The 27,613-nt window shown below is 37.1% G+C and overlaps 1 protein-coding gene across 10 annotated transcripts in view; it reads right to left on the bottom strand.

Annotated features, from left to right (window-relative positions):
* The window catches only part of GPD2 (glycerol-3-phosphate dehydrogenase 2), a 139,110-nt gene that overhangs the window by 14,775 nt on the left and 96,722 nt on the right, over positions 1–27,613 (bottom strand). For all 10 annotated transcript variants that reach the window (XM_070240565.1, XM_023621966.2, XM_070240563.1 and 7 more), the window contains 7 exon segments: positions 21,036–21,200; positions 20,052–20,196; positions 12,995–13,188; positions 2,318–2,452; positions 1,899–2,074; positions 1,215–1,346; positions 136–294 (listed from right to left, as the gene is read on the bottom strand). In XM_070240565.1, the coding sequence (XP_070096666.1) occupies positions 136–294; positions 1,215–1,346; positions 1,899–2,074; positions 2,318–2,452; positions 12,995–13,188; positions 20,052–20,196; positions 21,036–21,200 (1,106 nt within the window).

Genomic DNA, 27,613 nt, shown 5'->3' with positions numbered 1-27,613 from the left:
ACATAAAAAAATTGGCAAGAATTCTAAAGTCACTATCAAAAATTATGCTTCTGTTAACTAAAACTAGCCTATACTAACAGATCGAGACATTATATGTTTATAATGGGAACTGTGGCTTTAAAGACTTATATATACCTGTTTCTTGTAATCATCCCAATTCAGTTCTCTGCCCATCAGTTCAACAATCCTGGGGAGGGCTTCCTCTGCTGCCTGGACATTCAGAAAGGCCAGGCGAGTGCGACGTGAAATCATATCCACTGCAGTGCAGGCGTACTCCTTAATCCCATATTTCACCTGAGTTTGAATTAAAGTAAAATTATGAGTTTAGGGTTTTTTTTAAAAAGAGGAAGTAAAGTTTGACTTAAAAAAATTTCGTGCTTAGGCAAAGTGACATTTTTCTTTATATACTCTGGTTCTCTAGCACACATGAGACAAATAGTGACATCATTTAAGTTCCCCAACTGCCTGCCAAAGGAGTTTTGGAAGTTGGGACAAATTGGACAAGAGTTAATGCCTTCTTCCCGAGTAGAACCTGGCACAAACATGCAAATCGCATCAGTTCTCATTTACCACCCACAGTAATCACTTACCTCTTTACTTATACATAATATGGATGCTAATCTACATAGCTGAGTAGGCAAAGAACAAGGGTTAAAAGGCTATGGTCTCATCTCTTTAGGCTCTTCAAAGTTTTCTGTCTCAGAGTAGCCAGAGGACTGACGTTGTGCATTCAATCCACAAGCAAATGCTTACTGGACACACATGTTTCAGGTGCGGTGAATTATAAATAAATATAAAGCATGGTCTCTGGCTTCATAAAATGTGAAAACTTGATGAGAAACAAAGCTTAAATCTTTGAGAAGTTAAGTGTCAAATCAAGATATGTAATCAGGCAACAAGAGTGGTACAAACTTGAAGACCTGCTAGTTCACAAATGGGGCAAACAACTGAATTAACAAGACTTGGGATAGCTCTGTGGAGGAGAAAGAAATCCATATATTCTTTTATTGTTGTTACCACTACCAATATCACTTCAGAATTAATAGTAAAATTTTTTAAATGAAAGGGTTTAGGCTGGGCAGACATTTTACTCCAGATTTTAGCTGACATACATGCATTAAAACTTAGCTATATATAATTTTTAAAGCTGAAAAATAAACAGATGAATGGAATCCCATGGCAGACAGGAAATTCCCACATGGCCATTCACATACCTCTGCTTCAATGTATGGAAATTCTGACACGAGACGCACTCCAACAATGGGCCACCTTTTTCCAGTCACGCTTGCCATTTTGGCCACCTCAAAAGCCTTGTCACCATAGGTGGCAGCCAGATGCTGTGCCACCTAGCGATACAAAACTGCATTAGGTGGGTACTTTGAATATCAACACTTTCTAGTACAAAGCAAAACATGTACTTGCTTATCTTGTCAGTTTTTTACAGCCTGTAACTAATAATTCTAGGAGAGTAAGAGATTTTGATTGTGTGGGAGGAACCCACTCGGGCTCCGAATGCTTACGCAGCACCCACTCTATTACAACTCTATTATACACTGTAGTGACTGATGAAGCTTCAGCTTTCTTCTACTCCCAATATCACTTGTGAAGAACAGCCTTCCTTATGCTCGAGATAGAAAGAGTTTGGGATGTCCTGTCTGCTAAGAACAAACCACACAAACCCCAGATTTTAAAATAGAAACTAAAACGTGCATTGACTTTTAGGCAACTAGAGCAAAATACGATCTTTTTTTTTGGTTAGTTCACTTCCACAGTATGCAGACAGAAACAAACTCAGCTAAAGGAAACTCTAAATCAGGGAGGCCACATGGTTGCCAATTCTGTGACTGGCAATAGCTATATTAGGTAAAGAGTAAGATGATGTGGCAATGCACACCCACCTCACTTTCGAGTCCGTAATCCTGGACAAGCCGAATGTAGAGTGTGGGGCTCCAATCTTTGCCCCCTTGAAGGAAAAGCCCAACTGTTCTACTTGGTCCTGCTTTCAAATCGTGGGTCTTGATAGCAGCATTTATGGTATCTTCTGCCATAGATCTGTAGGTTGTCCACTTTCCACCTACAAATAAATTGATAGATAACCCATTAGGTTACCACCCATTATTTTTCTTATAATTAACCATTTATCAACTTATTAATAAGTTTCACCTGTTGTTTATAACACAGCAATGGTGTAAGACTTTATTCGGAATCCTTAAAAAAAAGACTCCCTGTTCATTAGAGTTAGAAGAGGTTCCAGTGTGACAATTTAACTCGAGCTCCTACCTAAAGCACACCCAAATAACCAGCTAACATCCCATACCTGCTATAGTGATGAGGCCGCTCTCACTGATGTCCACAACATGATTTCGGGAGATGGACTGAGTATCCGCAGACTTGGGGTCTGTAACAAGAGGACGAATACCACTCCATGCCGCCAGGACGTCCCCTCTTCTCACTGGGGAGGATCAATGCCAAGGGTTAAGAGGATAACTCGAAGACATCTCAACAAAACTACGGAATAGTTACTAAGCAGGAAAGAGTTTGTTAAAAGGAAGGCAGGGTTATGCCCTCTAGAAAGGGAGAGAAGGATCCTTACGTATAAGTGCTAAATGAGTTGATAAGTACAAGAAAAACTCATTAAGAATTATTTTGTGGCAAAGATAATCTCCACAAAAAAAAAAAAAGCAAAAAACTTGAAAATCACTGATCCTGGTACCAAAGAGGAAACTAAAGAAACAAATGTCAGCAACCCTCAGCTGGGACAATCTGGAATTGTTGAAAAGAACAACAAAGCAGAATCAAACCAAAAACAAACCAATAGACGACTGACTTGTTACTTTTCCTCCTAGAATATATCCTGCGATCTCTTCTCTTATCAAACAAACAAGCTGTAACAGGATATTCTCCTGCTCATCAATGCCAGTCTCTTATTGAGGATTTACAGCAGGTCTAGCCTTGCCAAAGCACTTGGCATACACATTTCGCCTCATTTAATCTCACAAAGCCCCATAGGATCAGTTATTATCATCCTTACCATACAGATAAGATTGGGAAAGTTTAACCAAGTCGAAAGCAAACATCTTATAAATGGTACAGCAGCATCAGAACCCAGTTCTTTCTGCCTTTTAAGTCCATATTCTTACCCACTAAACTGTACTGTCTCTCAACTTTTGACAATTTCCATACTCTGCTCTTTTTTTTTTCTCATCCCATTATCTTAATAGCCATGACAAAAATGAGTATACTGGCTCCTCCCAGTATAGGTACCCAATACTTGTGTTATAGTGTTTGGAAGTTCTTCGAATATTCAAGATACCATGAAATTTTCCTTACTATCTCTGACAAAATACAACCACCTTTAAAAACTTTTGTACATCAAAGGACATTATCAACAGAATGAAAGGACAACCAATGTAACGGGATAAAATATTTGCAAATTGTGTATCTAATAAGGGGTTAAAATCCAGAATATATAAGAATTCCCAAAACTCAATAATTAAACAAGACAAACCACCCGATCAAAAAATAGGCAAAGGATTTGAATAGACACTTCTCTAAAGAAGATATACAGATGGCCAATAATCATGTAAAAAGATGCTCAATATCACTGATTATTAGGGAAATGCAAATGAAAACCACAATGAGATACCTCATACCCATTAGGATGGATATTATAAAAAAAATTAAAAAACAGAAAATAGCATGTGTTGGCCAGCATGTGGAGAAATTGGCATATCTTTCCACATTGTTAATAAGAATGCAAAATGATGCAGCCACTATGGATAACTGTATGGAAGTTCTTCAAAAAATTAAACATAGAATTACCATATGATCTAGCTATTACACTTCTGGGTACACACCCAAAAGAACTGAAAGAAAGGAAAATTTGCACACCCTCATGTTCATAGCAGCATCATTCACAATGGCCAAAAGGTAGAAGCAACCCAAGTGTCCATCAACAGATGAATGGATAAACAAAATGTGGTATATACATACAACGATATATTATTCAGCCTTAAAAAGTAAGGGAATTCTGACATGTGCTACAACATGGATGAACCTTGAAGACATTAAGCTAAGTGAAATAAGTCAGTCACGAAAGGACAAATATTGCATGATTCCATTCATATGAGATACCTAGAACAGTCAAATTCATAGAGACAGAAAGCTGAATGGTAGCTGCCAGGAGGTGGGGGGAGCAGAGACTGGGGAGCTGGTGTTTAACGAGCACAGAGTTAGGAAAGATGAAAAAGTTCTGGAGATGGATGATGGTGAAGGTTGCACAAAAATGTGAATATACTTAATGCCACAGAACTGTATACTTAAAAAAGGTTAAAATGATACATTTTATATTATGTATATTTAACCACAATTTTAAAAAACCAAGACAAAAGGAAAAATTGACATCATTCAAGTCTCAGAAGATTAAGGAAATATTTTACAGAAGCATCGGGGCCTCTACCAGCCCATATCATGCCCATGCCTCAAATTAAAATACTTCATTCAGGGGAGCACAGTTTTGTGAGCAGAGGGCACTCTGCATTTCAGATCTCACTCCCGTCCTGGTCATGTGCGGGTTCACAGTGACCCTCCTGTACAGAGAGGTAAACATCTGTATATGTATAAATAAATACAGGGCTGTGGATCTGTTTATACACAGCAGCCCCTGGAAAGCACTGAGAGATACATCTAGCAGACTCTGTGTAAAGCATCACAAAGACTCCTTGAAATGATTGGAACAGTCCAAAAAGGGAAAAAAAATGTGCCTAACCAAGTACAGGGCAAAGACCCTAAAAACAAGTGACACTGGATGACAGTTAATCCCTCCAGCTTGATGTCAGATGAGAAATAAGATTTCTGGTAAAGGTAAACTCAACTAAGGTAAACCTGGCATATTTTAAGATGGCTCCTTAAAGGCCACACTCTTAACTTGACCATAGTCTGAAAAAAGAGGTGCCCATACTCCTCTATGGGGGTGTTTAATCAAACCCATATCCAAACACTGTATCTGAAACAAAGAAAGAAGAAACGTAATAAACAAGTGAGGAAAGCCAAATGCTTCCAGTCTTGTTAACTGGAGCCCATACAGGAGTCTCGATGCCGGGATTCCATTCCTAGATTCGCCCCTCTGATGTGTGCATTCTCTTAACTAGGTTTAATCCTGATGGCTTCCATGCACTGGGGGTTAATTCTTGCTTCACATAATTCCACAAAAGTCTTGCAAAACCTCAACACAAATCGTGCAATGTTTTAATCTTTACAAAAAGCCTAACTAGAAAATTACCACTATTTTCCATTAGAGTTCAAATCGCCCTCTGTGTCAAAAATAAAACTTGGCCAACCACTTAGAACGTCATTGTGGTCACCACAGAGTCTACAGAGTGTGTCTGTGAAATTCCTTAAGTGGCCATGCTGATCAGGAATTTCCTTTCAACTCTTAAAGCTCTCTGACTGATTTTTAAATTATTTGGTGGAAAATTAGACTTTCTAGAATAAATTTGAAGCATATGTAAATAATCTTTGTGACAAATCCTTTACTTTTTCTAGTATAACTGGCAGAAAAATACATTTATGAAATTGTATTGTCTGAAACAAAAATATCGAACTAAAACTTTCAAATTTTTTATTCATAGAGGAACATTAAATAAAACTTTATGTATACTGATACCATTTATAATCCTTACTCCTGAAATTGATGCTCAAAAAAAGAAAAGAAGGGGCTGGCCCAGTGGTGTAGTGGTTAAGTTTGCATGCTCCACTTTGGTGGCTCAGGGTTCACAGGTTCAGATCCCAGGCATGAACCTAGCACCATTCACCAAGCCATGCTGTGGGCGATGTCCCATATACAAAATAGAGGAAGACTGGCACAGATGTTAGCTTGGTGACAGCCCTCCTCAAGCAAAAGGAGGAAGATTAGCAACAGATGTTAGCTCAGGGCCAATCTTCTTCACCAAAAAAAAAAGACAACACTACCAGGAAGAGTTCATAATGTGTTAGGAACTTTATTTTGCTTGGTATCTTAGCATTCACATTTTTAGCTTGAGAATTACATCAGGTGAATGTTAGGATTAAATTTATTTTTAAAAGATACATTTAAGGACAATCAAAATTTAAATCCTATTTAAAATATGAATCAGTCTTTACAGCCTGCAGGAATTTTTACAGTATTAGACCAGAGGGTGGTTTAATCAGGTTATCTATCTATCAGTTTTCTTCCAAACTTGAGATTTTTTTTTTTCAGGGAAAGAGTACCCCTGAGCTCACATCCTTTGCCAAGCCTCCTCTTTTTTTTTCCCCACCCCAAAGGCCCAGTGCATGATTATATATCCCAGTTGTAAGTCCTTCTACTTCTTCTACGTGAGCTGCCGCCACAGCAGGAAACTGACAGATGGGTGGTGTGGTTCTGCAACCGGGAAAGGAACCTGGGCTGGCGAAGTGGTGAGAGCACTGAACTTTAACCACTAAGCCATCAGGGCTGGCTCACGATTTAATAATTTTTATGGATTGTTCAAAATGCTATTTGCTGCTGATGAATAAAGAACGTGTATCCCCCTACCACGCAAATTAACAAATGACCAGTCAGAGCCATAGGTATAATCTATGTCCATAGGGCACAGCATAGCTAAACACACAAAACAGAATTCTAACCCCTTGTATAAAAGACAGCAACTAACTGAACTAACAAGTTTCTCTCCTTATCACCTCTTCACGCAGCCTGGAAACCTTGTACACTGTTCAACAAACCCTAATGAAAGAAAGATATTCAAAAGCAGTAGACAGCGTAGAGAATCTTTTAATACTGCAGCCATATTGTAACCGTAGGGGAAACAGTGCTAGGAAGAAGCACTGTCTCCTCTGTGGTTACAACTTGGAGTGTGGTAGAGAGAAGAGAAATAAGGGCCATGTGCTTTAGACATTGCTGCATCACTAAATTCATCACCTCTTGAGTCTTCCTATATCTAGAGCTCTTCTTTTACACGATGATACATTTCTTTATTTTATATAACAAAAAAATACAAATTCAATGACTCTAATAAACTATTTCCTTCTCTAAGATATATATAAATACCCCTAGATTCTGTAGGGCAGCACTGTTCCATGGACGTTTCTGCAGTGATGGAAATGTTCCACATCTACACTGTCCAATTCCACTGGTCACTAGCTGCACAAGGCCATTAAGCACTTGAAACACAGTTCATGTGACTGAGGAACTGAATTTCAGATATGATTTAATTTTAACTAATTTAAATTTAAATAGCCACAGGATGTGCACATGCGCAGGCTACGATATTGCCCAAGGCAGTTCTAGAGTAAAAGCCCCAATAGTAGACCTCAGACTTGTCCTGGTAGATCGTCAAGCTGGGTACTTCCACCATGGCCACCTTGCCCACATCTCTAATGCAACCTCGTTTCAGTGAAATTTGACTGTACTCTCTTTGCTCATGAGAATAAAATCTGCTATAATAGCACACTTTCCCCCAAAATACTTTACTGTCATAACATGTTCCATATTTATCATTTCAAATATCCTCTTCTCCTACTAATCTCATGAATTCAAAGAATGAAAAATGTTTTTCATAAATTAAGTACTCCTACCCTCAAGTTCTTACGCAGAAATCATTCAGGTTGTAGCCAAGAGTAGGTACTGAACATCACCTACTTTAACTCTACACGGTATAGTATGTGAAGAAAATAACTCAACTCAAGGCTTTTATGCTTCAGAACTCAAAGATTCATCTTGATCTTTCTGGTTCTCATACTGCCAGGGTAGCTAAACAAGATTTTATGACTGTTTCATCTTCCTTTCCATGTTGAAAGTCTTCAGCAATGTCAGTTCTAATATTTCTCAATATCTCAAATACTGTATCAAGTAGGGGGCCATGTATAATGATTAATAAATATTAAAATATTCTCTGAACTTTTTATATCAAAGATTCTTGCTGAGTTGACATAACAAAATCAAAGGAAAAATATTTGGGCCTCTTAGCCGATATGCCAGTCTTTATATAAGATTTCTAATGACTATATATTTAAACAATGGATATTCCCTTTCAAAATAAATGAACACTTTAAATAAAACAAAATGACAGGAAAGAACACTATTATTAAGGTTGAGAAAAATCCATCATTAACCACCACTTCTTAGAGTGGCTCACTCAGATGGCACCCAGTTGATTTTCTGTCAATTGCCCAGATGTTAAAAAACCCACAAGGAGCTCCAGAGTGTATAAAAGTACTTGGCAATATTTTCAAAAGGATAGTGAGAAAATAAAATAGTCCTTCTATTGTCATGTTTAAGAATTATTTTCATTAGAACCTCAATAAATAATTCATTCAGGTTTGAGGATATATAATATATAAAGAGTAAAATCTAAATAGTAAAGTTGAATAGACATTTTCACAGCTAGTTGAAAAGACTAAGTGCTGTGTAATTGTTTCCAATTATAATTAATATTTTCACTCTTAAAAACTTGGCAAGACAGGTGTTTGTTTTTAAAATTAATAGAAAATGAAGCCCACAGGAAGTGACAATTAGAAGCTAAATGTGTGGTTTTGCTCCACATCAGTCATTTAGCCGTACGTTTTGGGGTGTTCTTGCTCATGTTTGCCACTTTCAAAAAATGAATAAAAAGCATGTGAAAATATCTAAATGAACACAGGGGAAATAGTGTCAGAAATCAATACTTCTCCACCAGCACATTGAACCTGCTGAAATGAAGTGTTAATCACAGAAATAAGATACCATATTACATTTATAAACTAATGAAACTAGAAAAAGCAAAGCGCGTGACACTATAATTAAACAGCTGGAAGACATCCAAGCCTGTGTAAGTTGATAACCCTGGTACAATCTCTGGCAGTGAAAAGGCAGGTCTGCAGTGAGTTGATATGGCCAGCTCAGTTGTTAATTGAATAACAGGCAATCTATAAACACTACTAATTGCGTATGTGAAAACCAGTGCATAACTAGAGACACTGCCCAGAGAAGCACTCCAGAAAAACTGCATGGAGAAAGCACTGGGCAAACCTTCTGTCTCTCTCAGTCCCTTTAAGTCATAGCTTAGTTTCACCACGGCATCCTCCTGATTAACCTGTACACAGCAGACTTAATGATACATTTTTCAAAAGATCATTTTTCTTCCTAACCCAATACGTACCACCCAACTATCAATTACTCATTTCAGAAAAGAACAAACAAGTAATCTAGAAAATTCAGCCTGTGAATGGAAAGCTTTCTAAATCGTGCAAGAAGACATGGTCTTATTCCCAACAGGCAAAATGCTTTTCAGAATTGTTCCAACGCATTTTGCAGAAGTGTGGCAGCTGCTGTGAACAGCATGGAGTGTTAAGATTTGACACTTTTTTTTTCTTAAGGATATAGCCATTTGGGGAGGCTCAGAAACTGTTGTCAGAATTTTACTTATTCATCCATTTAATAAATCCTTTTAAAATGATTATTTCAGCCCTAGTGAATGCCAAATATTTCAAAACTATTGCCCTAGGATCTAAATCAAACTTCTTTTTAAATCTGTAAAGGAGACTGCTTGGCCTAAGGGATTAGTTAGGAAATATGAAACCTCCCCCAGTTTAATATTCAAATCCAAATAAGGGCAGTTGAGAGCAAAGGTCACCAGCATTTTGAAGGTGTCTAGCAGCTTCCATGGAATGAATTAGGAGACTTAATCCACTCCCTAGTGGATACGTATATCACATCATGAAATCCAGAACTACCAGAGTGCTGTGCAGTATTCAGAAGCACAAGCATCGGAGCCAGACCGACTTATACGCACACCATGGCTCCAACACGAAAGAGCTATGGGCAGGAAACTTAAAGTTGCTGGGACTCAGTTTCTTCATCTGTAAAGTGGGAATTACAAAATATACCTCCTAAGGTTATTATGAGGAATCAGAGATAATACAGGCAATATGCTTAGCAGAGTGTCTAGTATAAAAAGTGATCAATAATGGTAGAGTTTCTAAAAGTAAAGCATGTATTTACCCATTATAGAAAAATGGAAAGATTAAAATTTGTGTAGCAACACCATGTAGTCAAATAACGGAATGGTGCCCGAAGTCTCTCTCTCACATTGCATCACTATAGAAGAGAGAATCGGCTTTCATCAAAATTGTTTGGAAAAAATATAAATTTGAATGTCTTCACTTTAAGATACAGACATACTTCAGCTGACACTCTACCAAGACTAAAGGTAATTTCTCAACTATAAGGTCTTCAGTCAATTAGAAATAAGGATGCAAAGAAACTATAAAGAATCACTGTCAATTAATTGCTTAAAAGGAGACTTTTTTAAGTAGGAAAGGTGTGATAGATGGCATGCACAGAGAAATAAATGATGTATATGAAAAAGCTGTCACTTCCACTTTTACCCTGGATATTGCTACCTGGAGAACTCTTAATCTCAAGAGTCCCCAGACCACCAAGAGAAAAGCCTGATTTACAGTGTTTAGATATTAATTTCAACTGATTTTACCAAAAGTCAGAATTGATAAAAATTCTTTGTTAGTTTCTCCAATTGCCTGACTACCAAAAGGTATTTTAACTGAAATGAACTTTACGGACCAATCAGGTCCCACCAGCTATTGCAAGTCTTCCATCTATTTATAGGAGACTAAAAGTGAGGAGTACAGGATCCAGTCTGTTACAAATCAAAGCTCATTTCACTGGTAGAAATCCCCACCTATGTGGGCATGGTGGCCTTTCGGAGCTTACATCTGTTTCCCGCACATCCAGCCTCTCAGCACTTATAAGCAGTTAGATTTCTCATCATTACTGTGTTTGAACTTTAAGAATTTGGAAACTGTCAACACAGAGCTCTCTGCTCTTGAATTAATTTTATTTCTTGCTCTAACAATCTAATTTCCTACTCTTAGGGCCCAGATATGAACCCACTTTTAACAAATATTATACCCAGGTAAATGTGAATTGAAGCAGAATTCATTAATGATAATCAATACATTAAAATACAGTCATACCCAGATGAAGCCCCTCCTAGAGGCAAAAGGGAAAAAAAAAATATGTCAAGTCAAATTGCAATGAACTTTGAGTATTTAAATATGGATATTAAACACCACATGATTTATTCCCCAAATAACTCTGTGTGTGTGTGCATGTGTGAGAGCATAAATATTAGCCACATAGATTTCAATTACATGCATTTAATACATTTAAACTATTACTCTAGATGTCCAAAGAGACTCTATTCAAAATGAAATTATACCTATAACTTTAAATTAGAAGAAATTAAAACTATACAATACGGATCAAGTGATTAAACCAGGGGAGTCACCTGCACCATTTTTTAAGCAGTTTGTTTGTTCTGTTTGTTTGTAAATATGTAATCATACAATGGAAAAGGATCCTTTAGGGGAAAAGGGTTTATAGATGCTAGTGAGTTGCATCAAGATGAAAATAATGCCTTTGCATGTCCTCCACTGAAGCCAATATTACAGAAGGTTCCTACATAAATAGATGAAGACTATTTTTCAAAAATCTTAAACTTTCTACTTTAATCTAGAAAGATTTTCAAACTGCTACCAGCATCAAAATCCCTGAAGGCCTCTATTACTAATTCATTTTAATTCAAAACAATCATGAATGGCATGTTGGATGGATAACAAGCTTTGTAGCTGAAGAAAGAATCCTTACCCTCAAGGAGATCCAAGTGAGAATCTATCTTAGACCATTATCTATAACACAATGTTGAGATATACTGGACCAACATTCTACGGGAGTACAAAGGATAGGTGGTTCCTGAAGTATAAATATATTTTGCCAAGATGAGAAGCTGGGGGAAGGGCATCCCAGAGCAAGGCTTTAACCTAAACAAGGCATGAAGGTTTAAAAGTGCATGATCTGATTTGGAAATTATAAGAAATACAATATAATTAGGCCATACAATGCATAGAGGTGGAGTAGTTGAATATAAACCTGCAAAGGCAAGTTGTAAAACGCCTTATATTCCATGTAAGATAGTTTAGAATTTTACCTAAAGTCAAATGAGGAGACATCCACTGGATATTTTTGTGCAGGGAAGTGAGGATCAGAACTGTGTTTTAGAAAGAGAGTTCTGATAGAAGGATCAGCCTGGCTGGGGCCAGAAACCTGACATACGGAAGCCAGTCAGGGGGTCAAGGCAGCGGTTTCAGTGAGAAATGACACAGGTGTGAACCATGGCAATAAGGTGGAAGGGATTTATGTGATACTTCAGAGCGAACATAGTTAGGAATTGAACTGGGTATAGAAGGAGAAGAAACACTAATTACAGGCTTGCCATTTCTAGCTTGGATGACTAGATAGATGGAGAAGCTATTAACTGAAATATGAAATACAGAAGGATAATGTTGGGAAATGTCTAAAACTAGCCTGGATAAAAAATTCACTTATATGTTCATTAGAGAAAATGCTATGAAATTCAAGTTACAAGAACGTATACCCAGGTAAGTATAGGAAAGAAGTAAACTTTGTTTTTTTCAATTAAAGCAAGCACACTTAACCTTCTTAGCTAGATCCACTGCCAACACGCTACTTTCCACAAAGTAACAGCTCACTAAGCCTCTTAGAATATGGACCTCTATCCTCTCACTTCCTCTGCTTACCTATTTCATAGGGATTTCCTGTATCTGTGAATCAGATCTTCCCAAGCTCTAGAAATTCAATAGTGATGCAAACATTTCATTCTCTCTTCAAAGAATTTAGAACTCACGTATGGCACTCCAATTTTGCCATTAGAAATTATCAGGAAAGGACTCTATGAGTTTCTTGTGCATGCAGAAAGTAGAGAAAAGGTAACTGCTTCCCATTGTGTTAAAATTTGGTCCTCGTTAGTCTTCTAGAAGAAGTGGTCAGCACATAAGAGTTAGAGCAGACCGGGTGTGAAGATGAGTCAGATTGGAGACGTAGCAGTTACTCAGCGAGAGCTGGAATGGTTTGGGAGACATAAAAGAGGGAAGACAAACTTAAAGGAATGCATCACGTTACCTTCAACGTCACAACTCAGGTAGTTGCGCACTTCATTCAAAATGAAGTTAATATCTTCTTCTGAAGGAATAGGATGGGGTGTAACATCAGTTGGAGTGTCGGTAGTGCCAGCTATAGTCATCTTTTGCCAGGGTAGGAAGAAAATAACTCGCCCATCACTGGTCGCTGGGTCAAGAAGTCCCATGCTCTCTGGGCTGAAGTAAAAAGAAAGGTTATATATTTCTGCAACAAACAGAAATTCAATCTTAATTTGCATTCTAAAAATTATTTTATTCATCAATTGTTGTATAAACAAACAGGAAAAACATGAGTTATTATAACTGCCACTACTCTAATCTAGAAATTCCTGAAAGAAAAAAATAATTTTGGTAACAAAAAGGAATGGAGCAAGTGTGACAATAACAATATTTCACTTCAGAACTGGCCCTTCCCATCTCAACAACGCAAGGTTAATTAAGAAAGTGGACTTCAACTTCCAATTGTTCGAGTTTTTATATTCCTTGGACTATTCATATCAGATAATATCAGTGGGATAAATGTCTACAATTTCTCTTATGATGATCAGTTAAGGATAGCTCTTCAATCTTTTCTCAGGTCTATGAAAAAAGCATTTTCCCGGGACATTTGACGTTTGACACATCTTTCAGTAGAAGGTCTTAGAAGTAAATGAGAAAAGTAAAGGGTCTAACTTTCTAGAAACTAAAATGTAAGCAAAAAATTCTTTACTCCTTTGTGCCTAGATGAACTTGTACCATTTCACCAAATATGAGAGTTCTTATTTTATTTCAATTTTACAGAAATCTCAAGAAGTGCATCCAGGAGAAAAGAGCTCAGTTTTCTACTAGTACCTAAATAACAATGCACTAGGATGAGGTCAAAAGGTGAGGAAGATCTTAGCAATGAAAATGTTAAATAGATGGAAGATGCTAGCGTATTATGCTACTAAATCAAGGATCAAGGATGCCGCTTCTGAAAGATTATATAAAATTTTCCAAATACTAATCAATTATTTTCACTAACATAATACTCTAAAGCCAAATTATAAAACACACTTGAAAGAATAGGCAACTGTAAATAAACATTAACAAAAGCTGTTCAATTTTGTTATTAAAGCACTAGAAACTGTTGTTTTAACGTATTCATTAACGATTCAGAGAAATTTGGAGAAGTTGTTAAAGGAGTGGGAGGAATCTGAAAGTATCATATTCAAATAGAACACTACAAATCTTCAGAGAGCTGTTTCAGTTTGACTGGACTCTCACAGCAAGCCAATGTTAAAAGTATTTTCGGTAAATATATTTTCAGCTTCTATTAATGAAATTTCTTAAATAGAAAACATAATTCTATTTGGCTTAAATAAATTTCAAGAAATCCCTCTTACATCCACAAATTTTAAAGGGTATACAGTCAACTTTTCACGTCTATCATTCTCTTAAAATTTTTTTTTTTAAAACTCCTATTGCTTCAAATGTCTAAGGATGAGAGACTAACAACTGTTTAAAAGCAAACCAAAAATAATTTTTTATGGAAAAGAAATCTACAGTCATCTTAGATAATTCATCTTCCTTATTGAAACCACAAGGAGTGCTAGTCTTTCTTTGAAAAGACTCAGCCCCATGAAACGCCTGCCAGGTCTACACAGCTTTTGTAGAAAGAAATCCCTGTCTACTGCCTACTTGAGAGTCATAGTAGAGAATGACCACAGTTCTCTGACTTGGGGCACACAAAAGGCACCACAGAAGTATGTCAATCATTTAAACCTTCAGCTAAGATCTCATCTTCACTCAGGATTACTTAAAGGAAATAATTTTACTTCCATTTTCATATATTGAAAACTACAAGTATTGAGTATTTTCATCTCTGTATGACTGTACTTTTTTTCTTAGTATTTGTCATAAAACTCTAAAAGTCTTAAAAGAAACTAGTTAATCATGTGTTTTGTAAGCACCTAATTTGATCCTGGATTAATATGCCCTTAGATTAAATCAGTCACTTTGGAATTAGAAATTAACTCATTCAGAGTTCAAGCTTTCAATTTGACAGACTGTACTGTATTGAAACAAAAGGGTAAATTCCATGTTCTAACATTTAAGAAATACATTCTATGTTGGTTTTATATATGATCATTTTATGGACCAGATATCATATGATGTGTTTAAATAACTGAATAAACCTGATAAATTTTAGCATAAAATTATAATATTCTGCAACCTAGACATGAAATGTTGTTAGAAAAGCACAACTACTGAATCCTTTAAAATCTTTCAAGGCAATAAAAGTGGTTTAAAGGGTGAAGGTGATGGTTACCAACACAAACATAACTGGAACCTATAGAGAAGCAACTGCTTAAGTGAAGACATATGTGTCAAACATAAAATTAACGAGCACAGAGGGAGGACAAAGCTATTAACAAATGGTATAAAAATTTAAGAATCCACTTGGAAATACCTTTCATCAGTTCTAAATTACCTAATTCATACTCTCCCTTAGGGGAAAAGTTTGTTTTCTTATGAAGGATTAATCCTGCAAGGTCACACAAAAGTTTGATAATGGTTGTCAACTATAGAGATGGAATATACAACACGGTCAGGCGTAGATCTTTTTTCAATATGTATGATTCACTTGATCAGGAGGAAAAGCTTGCTGCTAATTTATGTGTGTGTCTAGGATTAGATGTAATGAACATTTTTCTCATGCAGACCATTGCCTTCCTGAAGTACCCTTATTTAAACTGAAATCAATTTATTGTTAACTACTTAGCAATGAGTGTTAGAGCTAACAGTATGCACACACATTATAGAAAAAAAAATTGATCTCTTGTCAGTCGTGAAAAGCATCTGTAGGCTAGAAGGAGGAGATGATTATTTTCATGTATTTTGGCCATTTGGTGTATTGTTGCTGCTTTTGTAAGAGCATCTGGCCACAGCTCTGATGAAAATTCCAGATTCATTCTTAATGTAAACTAAAGAGTGCCTTTAAAAATAAATAATTTCTGTGTGTTGATTTTCTGAAATTAAAATAATCCAAAACAAGAAATAAAGAAAGCTGCTACCATGGCACAAGATAAATCCACATGTGCAAGTTTAGTTAGGGTCATAGCAAGCCTAACAAATGCCATAAAGATCCTCTGAAAACAGCCCAACGAGATACACTGCACACATGGTTCTCGCTCTCCATTTAGCAGGCTACACTCAATATATCAGTGGTTGCTGAACTCACCACATTTCCAAACTGATCAGGTTCTAGGTGAAATGTTAGGTCTTAAGCTATCATCAGCCAGTTTATAGGGCAGCCCCAGAAGTTCTGACTCATCCCTGAGGAGCTAGTCGAACCCTTGAGTTCTAATTGCTGAGTGTGATTGACTGATGAACCCAGAGAGCCATTTCAGTGTGAGATCTCCTGACCCCACCCAAGACAATGACTCGATATGGAGAGCAAAACCATCCCTCGGGGATGCCAGAGCTACAGCTGCCTCTAGGTCAGGCTAAAAGAGGGAATAAACCCTTAATCCAGGCCGCAATCCCCAACCAAGGGGCACTTGTGCAACAAAGCCTCAATAGGAACTGGGCTGCAGACCACTCCTCTAAGGTTTCTGACGGATGTGTGGTGGTTGTAGTTCAAGGTGCTAAAATTGGGGATATTAATTTCTCCCAAAGTAGAATGAGATCACTTACTGCATCTTAAACTGAGACAGACCCAGCTGTGACTAACACTTTCATGATTTACGGGCAGGGGGCCCGAAGCTAATGCCAAATTTTGAGGATGAAGAAAGGCATTCTGTTTTGAAAATATTATATCCAGGTGATGTATTTTTATATTTCTTAAAAAACACCTGTCTACTCTGTTTGTTAATAGCATATTATAAAGAATAGTACAGAACCACACATGTAGCACAACCTCTTTCAGGTAAAATTTTTAAAAGGATTTGTGAAAATATAAACATAAAATTTTATGCACGGAATCAGAAGGAAGTGTTACCGATTACCAAAGAAGAACTGAAGTGCGGGGAAGGGGGCGCGTGAGGAAGAAGAGGGATGCCTTCGCTTTTCATTTTGTATGTTTCTTTTTCTATCGTGCTCACTTTTATTTATTTATCTTTGTTTACAGGGGTTGTCTGGGCAGTAAAATGAGGAAGCCTATTTTGTTTTCGTATTCTAACTTCTCTATATTTAGAAACTCCCTTATGGGGCCAGCCTGGTGGTATAGCAGCTCAGTTCGTGTGCTCCACTTCGGCAGCCCGGGGTTCACTGGTTCAGATGCTGGGTATGAACCTACGGACCGCTTATCAACCCATGCTGTGGCAGGCATCCCACATATAAAATGGAGGAAAATATACACAGATGTTAACTCAGGGCTAATCTTCCTCAAAAAAAAAAAAAAAAGACTCCCTTATAGGGGTTATATTATAATTTTAATTTTAAAAAAGGTGACAATCTCAATTTGGGCAAGTGAACACAAAAAAAGTTAGGAGGATTTATTCAAACAATAGTTACTGGTCATTATTATGTGGCAGACACAGTACTAGGACCTGGGGATATGGTGGTCAACAAAACAGATAAAAAATAATCAAAGAATCATTGTGAAAATGTATACAAATTATGTACTATCATGAGACAAGGAAGCAGAAGCTAAAAGAATTAACTTGTCAAGGTCACGGTTAGCAAGAGGTAAAGTGATGAAAAAACCCAGGAAGTTCTACACAAGGTAACACCATAATTTATTCCCCATATTGTTTCCTTGTCTATGCAACTGAAAGAGCAGAATGTCTTCTCATTTTAATGATGGGCAGACTAAGGTTCACAGAATAAAATGGCTTGTCCCAAATGATGTCATTATTAAGTGGCATTATAGGGAATAATAAGTCCTCTGACATCATGGGACAATAGTGAAGAAATACGAAACACAACATACAAGAGAATATGCTGTATCTAGTAAGATCAAAAAAATACAAGGATTATGATGATGTGTGTGGCTATAGTTTACGTATTACCTCTGTACTGTAAGAGATGTTAAAAAACAAACACCTCCAAAAAATTTATACACTAGCTGGCCTTGCATATTTTTAATCCAATACAAAATGAATGTATATAATTGTGTCTGAAACTACTGTTGAAAACTTCTCTCTATATAAGAAACATCTGTAATATTTACATATATTTAATTCCTTCCTTTTCATTTGAGCTAAACTTCTGGTTCCCAGTTTTTAAAACTCTAAGTACCGCTGCATAAATTTTTATTATTATGACTGGAAGCAGCTTGCTTTCTCAAGTCCTAAGTGAAAATACTATGGCTGTCCACCAATTAAGTGCAGACATTTAGAAAATGAGAAAGAAACCTTGGAAGTTGGTGGATAGGAAATTCACTTTAATATTTTTCTTGGTAGAAGTGTAAAATTTTTCTCAGTAGAAGTGTATTTGGTATAAATTAGGTGTATATTGGATTTTCCTCAGGAAGATTTAGTTACTGGAAAACTGATAATAAGGCAGCATCATCTATTATTAAGAAGACAGCATTCTAGGAGAATGTAGATACTAAACAAAATAGATTCTATATATCTATTTTTATCAAATATTAAAAGATTTAGGGGCCGGCCCAGTGGTGCAGCAAAGTTTGCACGTTCTGCTTCAGCGGCCCGGGATTCACCGGTTCAGGTCCCAGGTGGGAGCATGGCACCACTTGGCAAGCCATGCTGTGGTAGGCGTCCCACCTATAAAGTAGAGGAAGATGGGCATGGATGCTATCTCAGGGCCAGTCTTCCTCAGCAAAAAGAGGAGGATTGGTGGCAGATGTTAGCTCAGTGCTGATCTTCCTCAAAAAAAAAAGATGTATATATCCTTCACAGAAAATTATTAAAATATGGAAGAGCGTACTCTCATCCTCTCCACATGACCTAGATATCATCAACTTTAACCCATAATCACATTACCTAGAAATAATTGCCATTAGCATTCCACATGTTTCCTTTCAGTCTTTTTCTATATACTTATATAATGTTTAGATCATATTGCACGTATAATCTTGTGTCCTTCATTCTAAACTGACATTGTATCATTAGAGTTTTACTAGGACATTAGAGTAATTTATAATTATAATTTTTAATGACTATATAATATTCCCTTGTGCAGATATGCCATAATTTACTTATCTATTCTCCTAAGATTAGTAACCAAAGTGATTTCTAATATTTCTCAACTACAAATAATGTCATAATGAAAACCTTGAGCATAAATCATTATTTCCTACAGAATTACTAGTTTACCTACTCGCTTTACCACATATGGAAATATAAATGGTACACATATTCCATACTCTTAGAATGGTCTTGTGAATTTTTTCCACATATATCTTGAAATGTACATTAGGGGTAATCATTATTAATTTCTTAGCTAGAAACATATAAAAGCTTTTTTTAACTTATTAAAAATTTCAAACATGTACAAAAATAGAATAGGTTAATGTGCCAACATTCAAATTAAATCATTTTCAATAAATATCTATTCTTATTCATCTCTATCCCTACCCATTTCTCTACTCTGGATTATCTTTGTTAATATAACATATTAGAAATTATATCACTTGCTATAGCATTTTCACTTGCTATAGTATTTTTCAAAACACATTTCAAAAGTTATAAACATAAGAATACCTGAGTGGTCCTCATTTTCAGATTCTTCATAAGCAAATGTGAGTATGCTATAAAATTAATTTTCTAATGTTTTAATTAAAATGTCCTTTGTGAAATTTTTGCAAAACAAATTTTTAATTTTTTAATGAAAATCAAAATTAAAAATACTAATGTTTAGTCTCTGAAGGTGAGTACATTGAAGAAAGGATAAAAATAGATCCCAAATCATTAACTCCTAGAAAGCAGTATTGTGGTAAAAGCTAGGAAATTCCCAAGTCTGGTTTGCATTTTGTGTTTTGGAAGAGTTCTTTCATTTATTTCTCCTCATTTTGAACAGCAAGCTAGGTCACCTCTTATTAAGAAAGGTGTGCTAGAGAGTAAATATGTGGCCCTCCTGCTCTGGTGATGATCACCGAGTTGGAATACAGTTACCTGTAATAACCCGGCATCACGATGTGGACACCGGCACTTGGCTGGCAGATAGCTGTGGCGTTCTTATCATCCATTTTGCGCACAGTGTCTGTGAAAGGTCCCGTGGCATTGATAACACACTTGGCTCTCACATCAAATTCCTGCCCTGTGAAAGAAAGCAGCATCAATCACACACTCCATCTGTTTCTCTGCTCACTGATGCTTCGGATTATTAATTCATCTATTAACTTAACCTATGGCGAAGTATATTGCATACCACACTAAGTGACGTGAGCAGCCAGAGTTATTGAAAAGCCACACAAAAGGCCCGCATCGGAGTAAATTTAGCAAAAACAAATCCAAATTGAAGAAAGAAAAGCATGCCACTTTTTCATTTCAGCTCTAGGTCTGTTTTGCAAAGTGCCCAGCATCAAAGTGCCAAATAGGAATAAAGTGGGATGAGTAAGTAAGACAGTTTCTCCTTTAAAACTCAGACATGTACACAGTGCTGCTGTGTGACAATACATGTCACGGCGCTGGTCTTGTTCAAGGAAATGACGTAATTTTGAAACTCTGCCTGCACGGCCATAGAACCAGGACAAGAATGAAAATCCAACCAAACTTCAAGTGATTGACTTGAACGATGTGTAAATGCACTGCCTGTGTCACCTAGATGATAATTTGAAACTTAGCACATTTATTTAATTTTATTAATAACATGTTTTTGCAAAGGAAACGGAATGCATTCATAGCTGTTGGAATTTTGTGGGCATTCATTATTATCATTATCATTATTATTATTTAACACAAAGGGGAAAAATTGCCAAGTCCCACAAGAGAAAATTTTCATGTTAAACCAGTCATCATTGACAATAAGGAATATAATTAATGTGACTCTGAAATCTGGCTTAAATAAAAGAGAAGTGACAGAAAAATTATAATTCAGTCATTATATAGGCAAGGCAAGATGCTAAGAAATACCTCCCTGCCAGAGCCTTGGCATACCTGTGAGAACATCCTTGCACCGTGCACCGCTCACGCGCTCTTTCCCCGTTTGGGGGTCTGTCTTCTTGAGCAAGCTCACGACCTCCATGTAATTGGCCGTGGCAGCCCCATACCTGGCAGCAGTAAGAGCAATGGCAAGGTTCATCCGGGCGTCGTTGTGTTGTCCTGCAGCAGGGAAAACATCAGAGGAGGGGCAGGAGTCACCTCGAGCCACAGACTGGTGGTACAGAAGTGTGTCACAACAGATATGTCACATCTGTCCCTGTCACCCAGAATATACATGATGGCTGCTCAGCTCTATTGGGTATGATTTAAAAATACATTGTCATTCTCGGTCAGGCATTTACCTGCCACTTCAGCAAGTTCACTTTGCGTACCGCGAAAAATATCCCCTTCCTACAGAGCTCACATCAATTATTTGAAAGTTAAGAAATCATTATTCTCTCAGTTTGGGAACATATGTATATGTCAGACTTTTCCTAATACAGACAACCCGTATGTATGAAAGTGAAGCAATTCAAAACTTCAGAATATTTGACACCCCAACTGGTGTTGATTAACAATTTTTATGAGTATATGCTCTATCTAATATTCAAAATCAAGAGCTTAATCTTCCACAGAGAATCTCTCTGTATTTTATAAAAGGATTTTTCTTGGTCTGAATTTTGATCAGAGCTTCTTAAAATGTAACTTTTTTTTTTAATTGCACATAAAAGGTAAGAAATTAAGCAGGGCAAAATTTAATTACAGAACAATTCCTACCTGTATTGTTAAAGATTTATTGCTGAAAAATTCTAGTTAAAGAAAACTAAGGGGGAGGCCAAGGGGGGAAAGATGATTAATCACTTTAAAATACTGGCATCACAAGAGACTTTTTCTATTTATTATTGCCAGTGGAGTTAACGCTGACCAGGAAGAATTACTCTACATTGCAGGGGCCAGGTTCTCTGTGCCCTGAATAATTAATTACCCAGGGCCAGATGTATTGAAGCAGGGTTCAAATTCTCACACATTGGGATCAGTTCTATCAAGATAATACTGATAAAGGGATAAATTTGTAATGGATATTGTTGTTGATTTATGTTGCCAGCATACCAAACATTTAGTATAAATGGTTTATGTAAAGTTTCTTCCTTGTGATTCAGTCTGCGCAGGGCCAGAAGCTCTACACAGGTAATCTGTTCCAGCTAAAAGGGCAAAGTTATAAAGAGAGAATCAATGACTGACGATTCTGCCGCCCCTCCCCAGGAACATCTTATTCTAAAACTGCTGAACTAATACAATCAGCCAAGAACCTTTCCCTCCAAATTAAATCCTCTATCAGTGGAGAACATACATTAAACCTCAACATGCAGAATAAGCGGTTATTTTCTCCAAAAGACAACAGAATGAAAGAAGGAGAAGAAAGAAAACAGCAGCAGCAGTAACTGAACTGTAAGTGGGCGAAAGACGGGTAGCATTTCTATCAATTTCATTCAGTGTGACCCTGAAGTTGCTATTAAAATAGACAGCAGGTGTATTTAAAATTAGGTTTAAGAAATCAACTTTTATTAATGTAGGGCTCATTTAAAATTGGAATATGCTTCAAAAAGTTAAATGCATGCAAACAGTCCAAAGAAACTAAATTAAAATTCCTTTATAGGTCTTCTCTTTAAACTAAAAAAATTACACTTCTAAATGCAGTACCAATCCCACCCAATCTTTCTAGTAGATTTACGTACAAAACTATGAAACGCTCTATGGGTAGCACAAGAAATCCAAGTCAAGTTTGTATGGTGGGGAAATTCACTCATCAGATGCCCCTTGATTTACACACAGGACAAGTCTCCGGAAAGCCATGTGTAAATCAACTATTTTAAATCCTATATGAAGTCACTGTTCAAAGGAACCAGGCAGAAATCCCATTTATTAAATGACAGATTTCCTTTGTAAAGTGGAATCTATCACACAATCATCTGGTAATAAAACTCTACGCTTTGAAAATACAAAATCTTTTAATACCTTTTTAAACTATAAAATTTCATTAGAGTGATATTGGTATAGTTCATCAAGCTCTGTTGCTTCTATACTAAGAAATGCCTCCCTAATTACCTTCCAAACTCCAATACTTTTGAAGGTAAACAAAATTAACCTCAGTGAAAAATGTGAGATGGAAACAAGTTCCGTTGGTCCTTATTTTCCACGCCACCCTGATACCCAGCAGCACCTGCCTTGACTGGAGCCAGGTCTGCCACTTATTTATGGAGGCCCTTCACGGTATGATCCTCATCTGCCACAGTTCATCTACTCCCATTCTTCTTGCTATCTAGGATTGTCAAATTATATGCAACTCCCTGAACATCCATGTCATTTTACACCTTCTTGCCTTTGCCGACACTAATTCTTCTGGCTAGAATACCATTCTGGAAGCTCTGGACAACTCCCATTCGTTTCTCATGATCTGGTTCAAATATTTCCCCATGAACTCTCCCCTTATCTGCCTTGCTCCAAGGCAAAGTTGTTCATTCCTTCTTCTAAGTCAACATTCTATCTTGTATATACCTTCTTTATAGTCTTTATGATACTATATTGATCCATGTATCCATTGACGTAAAAAAATTATATGCCTGAGTTATGAGTCAGGCACTGTGAGCAGTGCAGGGAACACAAGGTGAGAAGGATACAGGGCAATCTCTGTTCTTGTGGAACTTACATCCCATTGTAATTATTGTATGATTTCTCAGGTCTCCTCATCCCAGTCATGGAAGGCAGGAAGACTTACTTGCTCACCTTTTTTTCCCCTCGTTGATACCAAGCACAGAAGAGGTATCCAGTAAGTGTTAAGTTTAGCCAGATGCTATTCAGTGTGTTAAATAAACAGGTTTATTTATAGTCTAGAGATTTATATAAATTTTACATAATTTTATAAAATTTTATGGTCTTACCTCTAACTGTAGAATAGAATGCTTTGTCTCGTGTTAAAGAAATTGCAGACATCAATAAGTCAGTGACAAGAAATTTGAGGGAAGGAGGGAAACCCCAGAAATGTGTAAAATCTTAGCTTAAACACAAACTAGCCCTTATATTTAAGTTGAATAAGTGGAACGGAAGGAGAAATGGTTATCAACGATTCCCTCAAGACTTATCCCACAAGTTTCCCCTTGCTCTGCAGGGGAATGCAAACACAGTCACAATAGCTCCTAAAAATTGAGGAGTAAGTAATTTGATTTTCCTCTGGGCCCTGGAGTTCACATCCTCACCCAGAAGTCCCCTTCTTTGCAGACATTCGGCTTAATTCATTTACCTCCTTGCATTCATGGTAGACCTCCTCCCCTACCTACATTAAATTCACTCTCTACCCTGAGATACCCAGATGCTCGCAGGGCATGCTTCCTGGGATAAGTGGTATATTTTCACTATTCTTAACTAAATTTCCCCCAACTCCATTTCCTGACATTTGAAAAGTATCTAAATGCCTCCTGTAATTTTATTTCTGGAGAAAAAAGTTTTTGACAACACTGCATGTCATTGGAATGTGATACAATAATCTCAGCTCCCCCACCCAATTGATCTGCTTATTAAGTTTGGATTTTCACATTCATTTCCTTAGAGCCAGGCAACACGATACTATTCACTGATCAGTGAATAGCTTTACATTGGCACTTACACAAGGACCCAGACGGGGACTGTGAAAATCTGTTTCCTACTCTGTTCTCCTTTTGCACTTGAAATCTTACATATGTGCACATATCGAACTTACAACTCGTACGAGAGGAAGCATATAAGAGGTGGAACTATAACTGTTTTCTCTTGTTTAAAACAACAAAATATAAAATCTACCCACCAAAAAGAATGAAGGTCAGTGGTGCTAGAGAAGGATTTTGCCTTAATCCTCACTGGCCTTGCACATAGGATAGTGAGAGATATTTTAAGTGAAAAATATTTTAGGATGCAGGCATCTAAAAGACCTCAAACATAAATATTTTGGAGACATAGGAATATGTCTCCTCAGAGGGTTTCAAAGTTTGGCAACTAACTTAACATGCAAAATAGCTGAAAAAAGAGAAATAAACACTGAATGTGTACACGGTGTGAAGAATGAGTAAATAGGAAAAAACCGTAGGTAACGAATTACCTGGCATGCTCCTGCTCCTTCCGATTTACTTCTGTGATGCTCTGAAATTCTACAACAATCTTCTTTGAATACAGCATACTTCTAAGTGGCCATTTATAGTGCATAGACCTATCTATCGACCCAGGAATCTGTATAAAAAGTCTAATTGTTAGAAAAAAAATAGTTCTTAATTAAAATAACACCTGTCTATAACTTCATCATCAATAAAAATTGCCACTGTTGAAATGCTGAGAATCTTTCCTTCTATCTCCCTGTGTACTGACCTGGGTCTTGTGCCACCATATGACTACTTCTAGCAGGCGGAAAAAGGACGCTTGAAAGAAAGAATACCTCCCTAAAACTTTAATCCCATTTCTAACAAAATCCACAGGCTATGCTTCATTCTCTCAGACTCGCAGTGTCACAGTGACCTCTCGGGCAGCTTCTCCTTAGCAGTCTGGCAAACATAATTCAAAGGCTAACCTACCAAACTCAAGCTGATTTAATATAATCATTATATTTAAAATTTCCCTTTCTGATGGAAAGAGTGCCAGTAGAAGCAGAGTAGAAAATGAGTATATGTGTATAAAGGGATTACTAAATTCTGCTTTAAGTAAATACGAAGAATCATCTTAAAAATGAGGACATACTTTTCATGGTAAATTGTGACAACGATGCAATTTCCAAAAGTAAATTATTTACAAAAGTGATTATTTGTGTGAGGAGCGGTGAGGATCATGGAGACACATGAAGCAGTTTAGGGAGACTGCACTTTACAAGTTACTATGGAGAATGGCTCTGGGCTTAGAATGATTGAGTCACGAGTTTTGGGTACTCCTCTAGACTTCAGTGTCCAAAAAGGAGAGGAGCTGGGTGGGTGGCACTTCAGAAATTATACAACTCTGGTAATGGCTAATCTTCAATAGTTACCTATCCTTCTCAATATTTCACTTCAACCTTTTCCTCATTTCTAGTTTCTCTGACTTTGGCCTCTAATGTCTAAACAGAGAATGGGCCTTAAAAAAGAGCAAATGACAGGCACTTTATAAAGTGAATCAGGAAAATAAAAACAGAAATCATATGCTTCCATTTGATCTAGAATTATAATGAAATCTTGATTTGATTAGCTTTTACAGGCTATGTAGTATATTGCCAAAACTGTCCTAATTCTTCACCCCTCCCTGTAGCCATGCCCTTTGCCATGAGTCTTCATAGTGTCCTCTCCCACTTTGACTCTGGACTCAGCCACATAAAACTGTTTTGGTCCATGGAAGTTTAGTGAACGTGATTAAAAAAAAAAAAGGAGGCTCTGCCAATGCCATGAAAATGACATGCCCAGGCTAGTCTGCTGGTAGCAGGAGGAGGATGAGAGGCATGTGGTAAGTTGCCCCTGTCATCCTAGCCAAGGCCATCCTACGTCAGCTGACAGACAGTCAACACCTCCAAATGTGAGTGCAAGTTAGCGGAGACCTGAAGAATCCCCGAGCCAACCCCAGACAAGACCAGAAGAACCACCTTGATGACCACTCCAATGAATGAGCAATAAATCTGAACTGTTTTATGCTATGAGGTTTTACGGTTGTTGTTATGTGGAAGTGTGGCAATAGATAACTTATACAGGCAATATAGCCAATTTTCTAATAAAGTTAGTCTCAACTTAAAAACAGGTTCTATCTTCAAAACTGCATCCTAAGATGGCTATTTAGAAGACAATTCATTTTCCTAGAGAAATGCATACATAAATAGTGGTAAGGTGATTAGTTTGTGCCACAAGAGCTATTTAGTGCATAGGGTACCAGAATAAGGGAATTAATAATGATTCCAACAGCCTCAATGCCCACCGCTCCCTCACACTGACTCCAAATCTCCAGGCTGACCCCAGTGCCCACCCTCAAATAAAACTCTGCTCTTTCAGCCCTCTGACTTTTTGCTCATATTGTCCCTACTCCATGGAACATCTTACCCTACCTGGTAAGATAGGGTCTTTCATCTTTCCTTCACGAAACTTTCCCTGACTTCTCTTAGACACCATAGCCTTCTCTCCCCTGTGCTTCCGTCGCACGTTGTACACACACTTATTACAGCATAAACTATTTTCTAAATATTTGCATCCAACAGTCACTCATTTATTGAGCAAATATGTACTAAATGCTTTTAATGTGCCACGGATTATGCTAGGAAGTGGGTTTACAACAGATACAAAAACAGACATAGTTCCAGGCTAGGGAACCTTGATTCTAATGACATGTTCCTAAAGGAACAGAGTGCGTCTTATTCAATTTTACTTTCCCTGTACCCACCATAGCATTTGCTACCTAGTAGATATTCAAATATTTGTTGAATGAATGAGTGAATATGCATGATTGTAGAACAGAATCACAGGTCAGAGATTGCTCAAATAAGGGAAATGTGCTCAAGGGTTAGAGATTCTAGGAACAGTCCCCAACTCATCAACCCTACTCCCACTATAGCTGTGGCCTCCACC

The sequence above is a fragment of the Equus caballus genome, chromosome 18, assembly GCF_041296265.1.
Source record: "Equus caballus isolate H_3958 breed thoroughbred chromosome 18, TB-T2T, whole genome shotgun sequence".
NCBI lineage: Eukaryota > Metazoa > Chordata > Mammalia > Perissodactyla > Equidae > Equus > Equus caballus.
This window is presented reverse-complemented; position numbering and strand designations above follow the sequence as displayed.